The sequence below is a fragment of the Rhopalosiphum padi genome, chromosome 4 (assembly GCF_020882245.1).
Source record: "Rhopalosiphum padi isolate XX-2018 chromosome 4, ASM2088224v1, whole genome shotgun sequence".
NCBI lineage: Eukaryota > Metazoa > Arthropoda > Insecta > Hemiptera > Aphididae > Rhopalosiphum > Rhopalosiphum padi.
This window is the reverse complement of record NC_083600.1, coordinates 25,105,805-25,121,279: the sequence shown is the minus strand read 5'-3', so window position 1 is coordinate 25,121,279 and position 15,475 is coordinate 25,105,805. Positions and strand designations below refer to the sequence as shown.

At 32.1% G+C, this 15,475-nt stretch overlaps 1 protein-coding gene across 2 annotated transcripts; it reads right to left on the bottom strand.

Moving 5' to 3' along the window:
• Positions 1–49: 49 nt before the first annotated feature.
• LOC132929571 (uncharacterized) lies at positions 50–15,374 on the bottom strand. 2 transcript variants are annotated; one of them, XM_060995014.1, is made up of 21 exons: positions 15,081–15,374; positions 14,707–15,014; positions 14,066–14,192; positions 13,338–13,498; positions 13,195–13,277; positions 12,942–13,089; positions 12,757–12,880; positions 12,534–12,685; positions 12,059–12,467; positions 11,790–11,944; positions 8,640–11,026; positions 7,372–7,610; positions 6,924–7,232; positions 6,626–6,836; positions 4,080–4,431; positions 3,890–3,999; positions 2,804–3,562; positions 2,546–2,644; positions 2,262–2,435; positions 1,489–1,599; positions 50–670 (listed from the first exon to the last, which is right to left on the bottom strand). In XM_060995014.1, the coding sequence occupies exons 3-21, from the start codon at positions 14,143–14,145 to the stop codon at positions 593–595; spliced, it is 6,141 nt and encodes a 2,046-aa protein (XP_060850997.1). In that variant the 5' UTR covers positions 14,146–14,192; positions 14,707–15,014; positions 15,081–15,374; the 3' UTR covers positions 50–592. The 2 variants fall into 2 exon arrangements, with proteins under 2 accessions (XP_060850997.1, XP_060850998.1); XM_060995015.1 differs by having other exon boundaries at positions 14,707–15,374.
• Positions 15,375–15,475: the final 101 nt, after the last annotated feature.

Below are 15,475 nucleotides of genomic sequence, written 5' to 3'. Positions count from 1 at the left end.
TCTTTAATGGAGAAAATTGTAATTTAACTAAGGATGACAAGACAAACGGTTTAATTTTCAATAATACTAATTGCATTTATTATTATTTTGTTTTTGTTTTTTACTAGACTCTTCAGACATAATTGATTTTTAAGAGTAACCAGTCAACATTTCTTTTACAACACAATTGTACACAAATAAAACTATTCGAGCACACAACACATAAGTTTGATAAAATACTATTATTAAATCTATTAAGTACAAAAATTTGCTAAACTGATAATTAACAAATTTCTGAGACCACATGAACACAATTTTTGTACAAATGTAAAAAATTAAAATAATATTGTAATAATAAATAATAATAATAAAAAAAATTAAATCACAAAATGTTGGAACATATGAGAAAATAAAAAAATAAAAATTAAGTCTTGAAATTTACTCTCTAGGAAGAGTATAATAATATGATCGAACACACTCAACGGTGACATAATTTGATAAAATGTCATTAGAAAAAGAGCTATGAGATATTTTAGTTTTATTCAATTGTTTGTATTTTTTTTTTAGTTTGCTTGTTATTTCAAATATACATAAGTATAGTCCAACTGCATCATCAACTTTTAGTAGATGTCTTCTTTTTTTTTGAATCAATCCTTTCGCGAAGTTTCACTAATATCATATCCAAATCAGTCTGAAAAAAAAATTAAAAACATATCATATTTAAAATGAAGTAGTGCAATGTATTTTTTTTATTCTACTTATATTAAAATTCATTATGTTACAGAGGTGATAAAGTTTCAAAAAGTTTATTTTGTGAACTAAATCTTATCTATAATACTATATTACTACCCACCAACATGGGCCATATACTGATAAACAAATTTTGCAATAGTGTATAGATAATACTATAAATATTATAATCATATTATATTTTTTTTCTTAATCCTGTTTACCTATGCACTTCAACCACCCAACTCAATGGATTAATAGGCAAACGCAAAGATTAGCATTACTGTTATATTATGTTACTTATATGCTATATTGACATATATAACAATTTTTGTTATGAAATATTCAAAAAATATATTTTTAAAGTAATTTGGTTTTGTCAATGAAAATGAGCAATACCAAACACAATATGATTAACAATATGTTCCTAAAATATTTGGTTTTTGATCGTATTGATTATATAAGCTATAGTTATTTTATGTGATATAATATATATATAAGGTGTAACAAGACTATTTGACAAACTTCCATTACAAATTTTACTATAATTGTTAAATAGTCCTGTTACACTCTGTGTATATACACTTTATAATATTTATAATTTAATAATTAATAAATACCACACAAAATATAATAACATGAAAACAATTGAAATAACTTTTTTCTTTTTTTTAGATTCTAGCTAAGTTATATAAAAAGGCGATTATTTTAAAGTGTGTTATAAGGTTTTATGAAATTATCAATATCTTTAGAAAGAAAGGTTTCTCAATTGTTCTTTACCTCGTCAAAGGTATATAGAAACTTGCAATACTTGAGTTGGTTGTGTTTTTTCGATAAAATCTCAATGCCATGTCTCAGACAATAGTCACAGTCTTCGTGTGAATTGTTCACCTATACAAACAAACAAATAAGCATTTTTAATAATAAACTATAAAAAACTTATAATATAAACTTGATAATCAAAAATTGATTTTTTCTGATAACTGTTTTTTTATAGTTCAGTAGTTCTCATGTAAAACATGGACCCCCAATGAAAGATTTTTAGAAATCGCAAACCCTTCCTCCTTTTATACCTTTCTTTGTTACTAAATATCTCATGTTATGTGTTTAAACCGGAACCATAAATAATTTAATATTGTTCTAAAAAAGAATTGACTCAGGCAAATCTTTGACACGAGTATTGTTGAACCCCCAAGTGGCTGTGGACTACAGTTTAAGAACTGCTGTTATAGTTAAATCTATTGGCCAAAATAGGGAGTCAAGTAAGGATTTTTGGGTTTTTTTAGTATAGCTTTAAAGTATAATGAACAGTATCTAAGTATCTTGATAATATTAAATATAAATTATCTACAATTGCTTTATTCAGTATGATTATAAACATAAAACATTTCAAAAAATAATTAGAAAAGTTATTTAATAATTTTAATATGAATATAATTGTATATTATTATCAAAATTAACATTTGTAATAAACAAAAATATATTCATAGTTTTAGAAAATATAAAAATATTTAATTGTATGATAATAATAATAATATTGCAGTTTATATTACCATTGATATGTAAAGAATTGAATGACACACATCACACTCATAATCATCGTTATTCTCGTTTGATTTGGATGTTGTGGGCCGAATGCGTTCAGAAGCCTTTAGGCCTAAATCCTCTACCAGCTGACTTCGAAGCGCCACTTCACAATCTCTCATGTTGCTCAACATATTTAGCAGCTGTTAGACACGGAAACAAATAGAGTTAAAAACAAAAACTTATTATAACACTAGGTCACAACATGAAACCATAAATAATTTAATATAGTCCTGTACAAAATCTGACTCACTTGTTTTAGTATGTTTTGAGGTGTACGTGAATCTGTGGACATGTTTATCAGAAGCTTTTCAAACGAAAAGGCGGCTGGTTCACAATTTTTCTGCAAGTCCTGAAACCATAGAATATCAATCAGTTAAGTTGCTGGATTGGAGCAAAAATTATTATTATTATCAGTGATCAAATCAACTTGGTACAATTGTTTCTGAATATGATTTAAATCACAAAAATGTATTGGCGGCAAAATAAACAAAATTAACAGAACGTATACCTGGAAAATCTTCTCGGCACCGTCAAGCCAACCAGGCTGTGTGAAGTACACGCTCTCAGATATAACATAACCAGTGGACACATTGCACGTGTAAGCGCGCGGCATGACAATGAGGAACTGACCCGGATTTTGCACTGTTCGGGTAAGGGTGACGCCATGCTCCAGCAAACGACTAGGTGGCACCATACCACTGTCCGCAGCTAGCCATGAGTGATGGTTCTGGCCTTCTGCTACAGCCCGCGGTAGCAGGCGCTTCATGGCTGCCCGAAACCGGTCACTTTGATCAGATGGCACACCATACCACACTTTGTCAGCACCAGTATGCAGGTACTCAATCCATGGTAGTCCATGTGGGTCCTTGTACCAACAGCATGCCGAAAATACCATGCCCATGTGTATGGTGGGTACAGTCATGCCCATCACTGGGCCCAGGGACTTGAGCACTGACACTGGATTGTTGGTGAGAACCTTGAGATTCCACGGGTGTTTGGTGAAAGTGGCTGTCTTGGTCGTCGGGAATCCGTAGCCCTCTGCGCCAGAGTCGATTGACCCGGACAGCACGCAAATGTGGTTCTTCCTATCCTGCACATTTTTCCAGTAAAGCGACTCAACGTCTTCAGCCCGGACCACCGCCGCCGTAGCTGCTGACGTAGACGACGAGTGGCTGCCTGACGGTTGTTGTTGCTGCTGTTCTTTAAACCACATGGCGACAGTGTTGCGCGCAACCCGGTAATAAGCGCTCAATGCGATACTTCGACCCTTTACACAAGAATAGTGAACCAAAAAAATTATAAAAATAATTTAAATATATTTTATATGTTAATCATGAATATTATTTCGTATTATATTTCAGATTATTGTGGTTTAGATTATGAGAAGGGTGACTTTAGATACTATGGGTAACTATGAAAATGAATGTAAAAAGAAAAGAAAGCGAGAGGAAAGTCGAAGAAGAGATAGATAAACAGTAAAACAGAATAGAGAATGACACAAAAATAGCTGGTGTGAGTTATGATGTGTGTGTGGGGGGGGGGGCAGAACTCTGTGATTTTCAAAGTTTACTTATATCTAATCAATTTATTATACCTTTGCTATACAATCGTTGACGTCTTCATACAGCTCATCATCAGTATCGCCTTTTTTGCAAATCTGTTTCCACTCTTTATCCACCTCTGCGATCAATTTTTGACGCTCATCTAAGGAAATTGAATAAAACCATTGTTTTAGAAAATACAATCAACCAGCCATTTTGAGTGAATCTTGATAATAGATTTACCGTGTGAGAGTGTGTCGTAAGGCAATAGATATTTGCAGTAAATGTCGTCGAGTTTAGTGACGCGGTCTTGAGCACTTTTCGGGATCTTCATCAAGTCGGCAACACGACACCACTTATCCAGCTCGATCACTTCTTTAAGTCCGCCAAGCTCCTGTACCGTGTGGTACAGCTTGGGTAAATCCAGTTCCATGCCACCAATTAGCGGAGGGTTGGACAAGACTATTGACTGCGTTTCCAGATACTTTTTCATGGCTATCATTTCGCGGACGTTTGGGCCCCAACGGTTCATCATCTTATGCACATATTGGTTGTATGCCGTGAAACGCATGTCGTCGCTGACTTTACATTCCGGCTGTGTTAAAACATTTTTTTTTTATTGATTTAGTATAATTATTACAGCAGCAAAATATTCGTAATGATAATAATTATAATATTTAATCACTTTAGGTTGTTACTTAAACTAAAAAAAAGTTAAAATTTTTACAAAATGTCTTAAAATCACGAAAACTACAAACTACAAGTATTTTGAAGTAAAAATATATAAAATCTTTCATTTTTATAGCTAAGGTTTGAAAATATAATATAACTAGCTGTCCCCGACTCCCCGTGCACTTTGTCGCCAGTACAAAATGCACCCGTGTTAATTTTGGTTGTCTATAATGCTAACAATGTTGACATTTAGTCAGTAAGGATAAAAAATATTTTTTGTTTTCTGATTTTATGTATAGATGATATCTTTGACATATCAATTTTACATAACTGTTCCGCCTAGAGTTGCACTATTTCAATCGATTAACCGATTATGTATCATTCGTTAAAAGTAATCTATTATTCGAATAATTGATTAAATAATCGCACAGCCCTAAACATAATAAAGAGGTCATTAACCGGGATAAAAACTATCATATCTTATGACGGAGATAAAATTACACACATTGATCATAGTTTCATCAAAATCGGTTGAGTAGTTTCGGAATGCATCGAGAACACCAAGTTTTTAAATATATTAGTTAAGTATTTTCGTATTAGTAGGTATCTATTTATTTTTAATATTACCTAAATTTAATGTAACAAACGATGTAACTGGGATTATAAATAATAAAAATAATAATAATATAAATATATTACTTTAATTTATGAATTATCAATATATCACTTATAAGTTATAGGTATACAATTTACACGAAAAGAGGACATTATATCCGCATGTGTAGTCTCTCTTACTAATCATAGCGTATTTGCATTCAGCAGAACAGATTTTGTGATGTTAGCTTTAATATTAGAGTAAATTTACCTATTATCAAACTTAAAGGTAATAATATTATCTTGGCCATCTCATAGGCTTTTATTGATATCTTAATTTTTAAGTGAGTTATAGTTATGTAAAATATTAAAACTTTAAAATGCTCGTAATTCGTTTAAAAATTAAAATATCAATAAAATCCTATGAGATTCCCTAGATAATATTATTATCTTTAAGTTTGATAATAGGTAAATTGACTAATATTAAAGCTAACATCACAAAATGTGTTCTGATGAACGCAAATTTGCTATGATCTACATTAATAAGACAGAGACAACGCATGCGGATATAACGTCCTCTTAAATATTAAAAAATATTTGTTGAAAGCCACCCTTTAGGGGCACCTAGGAGTATGAAATATATTTTACATCACTGTTTTAGACCTACTGAATATACACACAAAATTTCATCAAAATCGGCCAAGCCGTTTCGGAGGAGTTTGGCGACATACATTGCCCATTGTGATATGAGATTTTTATATATTAGATAATCCTTATAAATATTTGATAGGTACTGGAACTAAAATATTTATAAAATATACGAACAAAATTATTTTTTATAGAGATTTAAAAATTTGGACGTACATTATATTAATATGAATTTTCCTATACGTATAACAATTTTTGTTTATTATAAAATATAATTGTATTTATATTATAAACCTATTTAACTCAAAAATTAATAACAATAAAATCATTTGGTATAAATACGTATGTATTATAATTAAATAGTAAATACTAATAATATAATAAATGCAATTTTTGAAAAAAATTATTTTAACCTTCCGACTACCGTAAAACTGAAGTAAATAAATGACTTATACCTCAAAAAAAACATATGAAATATATTTGGTAATATACTAATATAATAGACTGATACAAACCGTCTCCGCTCAGAATCGTTTTTATCTGCGTTTTTCTATACAATAATGTATCATTGAATTTAAATTTTACATATCCACAACAGTGACCCCTCGACACTATGTGTACTGTACTATAATGTACTGCAGATACCCACTTACTACATATTTGTTTTCGTGTTTCTTATAAAATCGCGATGGCAGAGAGATAAATAGACATAATTTTTAAATTAAATTACTCCAATTAACATTTATTATCAATTATTTAAAGTTTATAACATACAAACTTTTAAATGTTTTTGGCTAAGCACGAGTATACATTTACGTTAAAACAGCAATACAGCATTATATTATACTAAATAATAGGTATATAGGTATACTGACCTTAAAACTAGGTGGCGGCACGACTCTGCATATGCCGTATTTTTGAGCAACGGGTTTGATTATTTCAAAATATTCTAAAGGATCCTTAAAGTCTTCTTCGGATGGATAAAACGTCGGCGCATCTAACATGTCGGAATATTCTTTAGACGATTTCTTCTTCAAAGCTACTTTTTCGCTGGACTTCCTCTTATTGTTAACTTGTTTTTCAGTCCTTAAAATTTAAAACAGATTAGCACACTAGTATTTTATACTATATACATAAAATTATAACTATGCACCCCCCTCTAATGTGACCTACTTTTTTTGTTTCTTGTTGTTAGTGGCGGATACGGACGACGATTTTTTCGATTCCTTAGCAGAAGTAATGGCAGTAGTAGTAGAATTAGTAGTTGTAGTGATTTGTTGTAACCGTTTCTTATCGTCTTTCGTTTCCGGGATTTGCGGCTGTGGCAATAATGGTAACGCTTGTTTTGAAGTCGAGGGGGTACATTTAGGGGGCTGAACAGTTCTAGTAGTTGGTTGCACAGTGCCAACGGGGGTAGTGCTGTTGGTAATTTTGGTAGTGCACAGCGGTTTGATTTTCCGCTCAGGTTTTGGCGATATGGAACTGTGTGCAGATAAATTAAAGATTATAACTAACAAAAAATAATAATACAATTTGGAATAGGATTATTGACAATAATAATTAAGCATAACTAATCAAAATATATTTTTTATGGACGATTTCTGCATAGCTCTCTACACACCTGACTGGTATCGTAGAAGCAGGGGGTTTGGTTACTAGCTTAGCGCTCATCACCAATTTTTTCTGTGGTCCTTCCGTCCCCAGCTTTACAGTGACGCCTTGAATCATCGGCTGTGCCCGAACACCGGCAGGTAATGGAATGTAAAAAAGCCGTCCTTCCTCGCTATCAACATCCGTTGTCGTTGATGACACGGTGGACTGATGGGATTTTTCTTCCATAGAATCATTTTCAATACTCACCTATAACAAAATGGTAAATAATTTTAATTTTTACTTTCCTACCACCACATTTATTAAAAATTCTGAACGAGGAAATTTATGTATTGATTTTATAATATGCTTTTTATTATTTTAGTGCCTGTGTACACGTTTTATAGAATATAGATTGTTCAAACCTACAACTTCAAAGGTGGTTTCTTATAACAAACTGCATCCATGTGGTACTTTTGAAAGGTCGTTAGGATGAATTTTTTTTTGTAATGCAAAAGTATTCACTCGCGAAATTTTCATTAAATATTCGTACTAGCATTAACTTAAAATAATAAAAAAAAAATAGGCTTTTTTATACATAGAATATATAGATACTAGAAATTCTCAACTTTTTTGATTTATAGAGTAAAATTTTTGTGAGTGAAAAACTGAAAATGTAATAATAGATTTGTCGCAAATTCTTATAGCAAATAATACAGTAATAATTTTTTTAGACATTTCTAATTTAATTTTTGATAAGATTGAATAAACCTAAGTGTACACGAAAAAATAACATTTTATTTATTTGGTTGTAATTCAAAAAATAATTTTTATGGGCGTTAGAATCTTCATTTTTATGTATATTATTATTATTATTACTTTTTAAAAGTAATTATCTGTTCAAAATATTTAGATTAGTTTTAAACCATTTACATGCGCCATGAACCTATAGATCACACCATTCTGTAATGGTACATTTGAGTATTGACTTATAAGTGAATATAAGAATTAGTATTAATAAATTAAATAATATGATATAAACATTATTTTAGCAAAAAATAGTATGACCAACTAAATATTACTCTAGAAGTAACATAAATATATAATAAAATATCCTATGAAATACATAACCTGACGATCTGTCTCCACATAGAATCGTTTTTAATTGTAAACATGATTTATCATTGAATTAAAATGTAATACATATATTACACAACTAATCAATGAAGATGTATATTTAACATCTTCTATACAACAAAACGTATTCGGGTTTTATTTTTACTAGTATTTTATACTTACAGCGATTGACGTGTTGGGCGAAACCGTCCTGGACTTGGCAGGCGATTGTGGTTTGTTCCGACGAAAAGGAGTGCTGGCAACCGGCAAATCGGGCTGGAAAGCATAAACACTCGTCTCGTTATCGGGTGAAAAAGCGTCGGAACTATTTCCGCTACACGACTGGGTGGTAGACAGCCGCCGCTGGTGGAATATCTTCTTCTCCGGACTCTGATCATCCGAAGACGAAACGTCACCTACGATGTCTTTGCGGATTTGTTGTTGTTTTTCGACGCTGATGGGCGCTGCAGTAGTCGCTATTGTAGCCGATGATGAACGTTTTTCAAATTTCAAATCGTACTTCGTACTGTTTAGTATGGTCGTTTTGGCCAGATAGGACGCATTGTTGGTGGCTGTTGTTGACATCGTCTTTTTGCTGTCCAAAATTTCCATGGTTTTTGTTTCGCCGCAACAAGTCTTTTGGCATTTATATGAAGGTTCAGATTTCTTTTCCGTAGTACCATTTATCAGTGATGACGATTGAAGAGTGTTTTTCATCAAATTACTATTAGAAACTATTTCTTTTGTGCCATCATCTATACCATCACCGTATGTCTTTGATGGTGGGGTTTGATTGTCGTTTTGTTTCTTTTTCGTCCAAGCAATCAAGTTGTTACCGACCGAAACGGCGGCAGAGGCGATTCCATTTTTCGGCAATTTGACGTTTTTGAACGCTTGTTTCCAAGACGCAGCCAAATCATTTTTGTCGTTTGTCCCGGACGAGCTGCTGCCACGCGCCAAATTTACGATTTTGACGGTGCGGCTTTCAAACGACGGCGGCGTCAATGTCGGTACCGGAGGCTTTTCGTCTTCACTGATGGTTGGCGGAACATACTTCACAAAACTGCTGTCACTGGCTGTTGGCATCTTGTTTAACAACTGACTACTAGACACAAAAGGTTCATTAAATCTGGGCAGGGCGCTACAAATTTCAGATAACACTGAAAGCCCATCGTCTTGTTTAAACCTGTTATCCAACTGGAAGTTTTTACCGGTGAAGTATTCGGGTATGGTGATCTTGATCTCTTTTTGCTGCCCCAAGAATAAGTCTTTAGCTATGGTCTGGAACACCATATTTTCTACTTTTTCTACTTTATTCAATGGCACTACCACAGACTCCGTTTTCTCTACCTTGTCGACAACCATAATCACGTTTTCTACTTTATCAGTGGTCACGAGGACATTTTCTTCTTTTGGAACTGCAACTAAGTTTTCCGTTTTTGAAACTTTTTCTAACTCTTGTTTGTTCTTTACTGAATTCACTTCGTTGGCTATTTTTTTTTCCGCGACAATACTACCACTCTGCATATTTTTTTCTACCATACCGCTATCTACACGTTTTTCCTTCGCATTGCTTTGTACATTTTTTTTCATAGTTGCACTGTTGATGCTATCCGCTATGTTTGACAGCATTGCTTTATCGGCACCCTCGCAAGCGGTAGATATGGCATCAAAATTTTCGGCCATACGTTCCAAAAGCTCTTCTTTCGTTTGACTAGTAATACCGCTAAACATGGAAGACGACGAAGACGATGATGTAGATCGTTTTTTTTTATCATTATTATTGTACAGATCTAAATTGGATTTTTTCTTGCTCAAAGCGTTTTCATTTTTTGTTGACTGCTGCTTAGGAAGTGGCACTTTTTTTCCGGCATTTTTTGAACCACTGCCGGTAGTTTTTGGCTCTTTAGTAATTACTAAAATTTCAGTCTTATTTTTTGACGATTTTTCATTTTTTTTATCGACGGTACCATTTTTATTATTCTTGATTTCTAGCTCTTTGTCACGTTTTAATAAAATACTTTTTGACTTAGTTTCAGAAAGACTTTTTTTAACTTCAGAATCTTTATTCAAATCTTTTTTCGGTTTTAAGTCAGTCTTATTAATTTTAAGATTTTTTTTAACAGATTCGTCAGTACTTAGCTTACACTTTTGAGATTTTGAGTTTCCTGCCACAATTGTCACTTTATTCGACGATTTAGGAGCTTCGCATTTTGTCACCTCAACAAGGGATTCACATTTTATATCGTCCTCATCCGAATCAGTCATAATATAATCATCTAACATGGTAGAAGAGCGTCGAGGCCTCAGATTCCTTTTAAATGACACAGCTCCACTGTTTTCAGTAAAGTTAATTGACTCTATAACTTCTTTTGTCTTTTTCTTTTCCAGAGTATTATTCTCCTCAAACTTTTTTTTCAACTTTTCTACTTTCTTCTTGTCAATTAATTTTGTCTTTTTACTATCAGACAATGGTTTATCATCTCTTTTTTCAGATAATTTATGTTCTTCTTGATGTTTTTCCATTTTGTTTTGCTTGGAAAACACTTTCAACTCACGTTCGCGTTGTTCTGAAAAATATATAAATTTAATTGTATTAATATTTTTAAGAATTTTGATTTATAACATTACTGCAAGCAGTATGAACTGAATACATATGAAAAAACACTTACAATTAACTCTATTATATCCAAGTAACACATAATTGACTATTAAACATAATGTTTGCATACAGATAAATAGGCACAAGACATATACTTTGTGTTTCTATTGAAATATAGAAGTAAAATTTAAAAATCTTTATCTACACATTTACTATCAAAAACTAACAAACTTATTTTTTATATCTTAATATGTTTAATTTATGAAATTGAACCTAATTAATAAATAAAGGAACTTTATTAATAATATCTAATAATTTTAGTTAATTGAATTAAGTAATGATTTTTTTAATAAGAATAATATATTTAAATTATAAAATAGAATGATTATTATATTTATAAGTTTATAACAACATACATATTGATATACTAATTTTATATATACTTAAATTGTAAATAAGTGTGAATTAATAAAAAAATAAAAATATAATCAACTATTCACACTAGGATGACATCATGTAAAATTATAGCTTCTTTAGTTTAGAATCATATTCTATGTATTCTCAATTCTCAGACTTAAATTAATAGCAAAACAAAGATGCCTAACCTATGAATGATGGTTATGTCTATATAATCATGACAATTTACCAAAGTTATAAAATTATCACTTTAAGGAAAGTTGAACATGATAAAAGTAAATTTATTTAGAAACAGGGTAAATATAACAACTTACCATTTATTCGTGTATTGGGAAGATCAGGAAAACTCTCAACAGATGATGTATCATCTTCTTCTTGCTCATCAGGGCACCGCATATCTTTTCGTAACATTTCCATAAATAAAGTAGCAGCTTCTTTAGTTCTTCTAGGGGGCCTTGAACGAGTTGAACTATAACAATAATTATTTAAAATAAAATACAAACAATTTTTTTTTTTTTTTTAAATGTGAATCAGAAATATTTTTTTTAAATATTTCTTATAAACTATAACACATCAGACATACTTAATTATGTCTTTACTCTCACGAGTTGTTTTCATATTATCCACTGAAGATGTTCTTCTTTTCACGTCTACTGTTGGTTTTGTTTCAATTAAACTATTTGCTTTGTTACTCTTGGATACAGTCTTCAAAGTCTTATCAACCTTCTTATCAGGAACAACATAATTATCTCGGTCGCTGCTCTTAGATTTACTCGCTAAACTTCTAGTTTTTCTGTTATTTTTATTTGCCACTTTACATTTAACAATACTAGTCTTTCGTTTCATGTTACCCAGACTATTACTTCTATGATCTAAATTGTTTGATGCAGTCTTTTTTCTCGATGGTCTTTCTTCTTCAACATCTTTTGAGTCATCAGATGCTTTTGAAGAAGGTTTACTAGAACTCCCTTTACACCATTTACCTTTATCATCTAAAATATTTAAATATTTGTTGAAGTAAGTTATATGAACAACAGTACATTAATCAAATTATTTACCTCGAAGTTGATTAACCGCAGGACAAAATATACTTGGTAAAGAATTTGATCGAGTTATACGGCCTTTCAACTTTTGTATTTGCTTACCGTCTAATGATACTTGTTTTCCATTTTTCTCAGTTTTTTTTTTATTATTTTCTTTTACTAAAGGTCTAAATACAATAAGACAAAACAATCAGTTTAATACATATTAAATAATTTATCAATGGAAAAATTTTCTTACTTAATAACTTTTGAGGTGGATTTTTTTAATTTTGGAACATGACGAAGAGCTAATTGACGTAATGTGAGAGCTTCTTGTCTAACAGTATATCTTGAACTGGATCTTACCAACTTTCGACCCATAACTAAATAACAAAGTTAGCTGTGTAAAAATGTTTAAGACTATAAAAATGATGTACACTTTACCTTTCTGTCCTAGTTTAGATAATGGAAATTTGGTCTGTGATAACTGACTAATGTTTTTTCGTTCAATTGATTCATTATTTACACTATTTACATTATATGGATTATTTGCATTAGTTACTGGCAGTATAGGAGTGCTTTTTCTTCTTTTCTATAAATACAAAACAAAATAAAAGTTAGTACATAATTACATGCTATGAATAATCATAATAGATAGATAGATAATAGCTTAATAGAAAAATTATAATTTAAATACTTTTCCAGCAGCAATCTCTTGTGCCGATAGAGAGCGTTGAGGTTTATTGAAGAAATCTAGTCGTGGAGGTAATAAACTTGTACCTAGTCAAAATAATCGATAATAAGTTGTAAAAATTAAAATTTTAAATACAATTAAATTACCTCTAAAACAAAGGAAGGTAAGGAAGTCTTCAGTATTTGGCCGCTTAATTGGTGGTTTTGTCACATTATTAGGCACTACTGGAGTCTGAATAGGTTTTTGTGCAGTGCTGGTGGGTATCACAGCATTTTGGGCAAATTTACGCTGTGCTTGTACCTTGATTCTACAATAATTCATACAGTTTTGTTATAAGGTTTGGAATAACTGTTAAATATTTAATGAACTATAAAAATATTTAATTGATATAAGTAAAAGTGAACACAAAAGTGTTATAGTCATCTATAACAAATCTATATATCACACTAGTGCTATAGCTATTTAGAAAATCATGACTATTGTATAAAAGAAAATTGTATATACTTTAACATTTTATATTATAAAAATATTCAATGTATAGGAAAAATATCTTTTATATTTTTTAAGACACATATTATCTAGTAAGAACATAATTATAGATGGTATTGAAAATAAAGAACATTTGATTAATGTTAGTGATAAGTTATAACTTATAAACATTTTTTAATAGTCCATATAAAAACAAATTTATTTGATATAAGTATTGTTCTACAGGGTATCATTTAAACACAGTATTTAAATAAATAATATAATTTTTTGTGATCAAATGATACATAATATTTAATTATAATACAGATTGAATCAAACACGCACAACCAGTAAAACATTTGATTTCAGAAGCTGCATAAAACAAATAATATAATGAGCTACATACTTTTTAGTACTCGACTCAAGAATAGCTTCTTCATTGTTCAGCAGTTTGCGTTTCTTTGCATCCGACCCATTCGAAGACATGATACTGCGATAGGATTACTACCTAGTCGTCCAGCATGGTCATTTAACTAAACAAGCAATTGTGACAGAGCGCTAGATTAGCAAATAAATACTTTTACAGTTTTACAAGTATATAATATAATATGTATATTGTTTCCCCTTAACGAGACGTATTAACAGCCCTATCTACTACTACAATCACTGGACTAGGATTACAAATTGCTAAAAAAAAAAAGAAGGATAACCAAACAAAAATGTATAGTGAAAAATCACTTTAATCTCTAATGAACTGCCACTAGTATACAGTATAGAGCTTTAATAGTCGAGTAGGTAAGTTAATTCGCGATGCGTGCGGTTTATTTAGTGATTTGTTGTCGAGAATCTGAAGACCCCCACAAGCCGTCGTTCCGTCCACGTGCGGTGCTACACGATCTCGAGCCCTGCGCAGAGAGCACTCGACCACACGTCGACGTACACAACGCGAGAGACGACCGAAAATCGCGCGCACGGTTAACTATAATGTAATAATTGAATACATCGTATGCGGCGATGTAGTAGAATCATAATAATTTATATTTATACCTCTTGGGTTAGTGCGATTCGGACAAACGTGCGGCGGCGTCGTCGGCGGCGGCGGCAGCGACAACGACGACGGTCCGGGAGGCGTCCGATGCGACCACCGCCGTGCTGCTTATGCTGCTGCTAGACGTGCTGGTACCGCTGTTGCAATTGCTATGGTAGTGGTAAACGCGCATCGTGTTTCGTGTCCCCCGTACACGAGTGTATCTCGTCTATTTACTCTCGGTTATTCTTCTTCTTCTTCTTCTTATCCTAACAACAGCGGTCCGAGTCCGATGCAATCGAAATATTATTATATCGCCTCTACCTGCCTATAATATCGTTACATAAATATCACATTTAATTTCGTACAACCTGATATTGTAAAGAATCTATACCACGAGCGTATTTTTCGAATAAACGTTTAACGATTTGTTTATCTTGTTGTGTGTGTGTATATATCTGAGTATCGTACAAATTAATAGATTAGATAGTTATTTACTAATAGTCGGTTTTCGCACAACGCGGCGAGAACTACAGTCTAGTGCGGGTGACGCGCGTGTGAATGTTAATAATTTTTTTTCCCCAAAATTACGTTCTGCCACACACCACACGGCGACTGCAGACGAGTGACGACGACAACGCTGCTGATCCTCCGCGACGACGACTCCGCAACAAAAACACGACTCGAGCGCGCACACACACACACACCCGTTCACATGCACACACACACACACACACCTGGCACGTACACCAACTCGTCGCAGGGCGCGTGCGCGCACAGAAGTAGAAA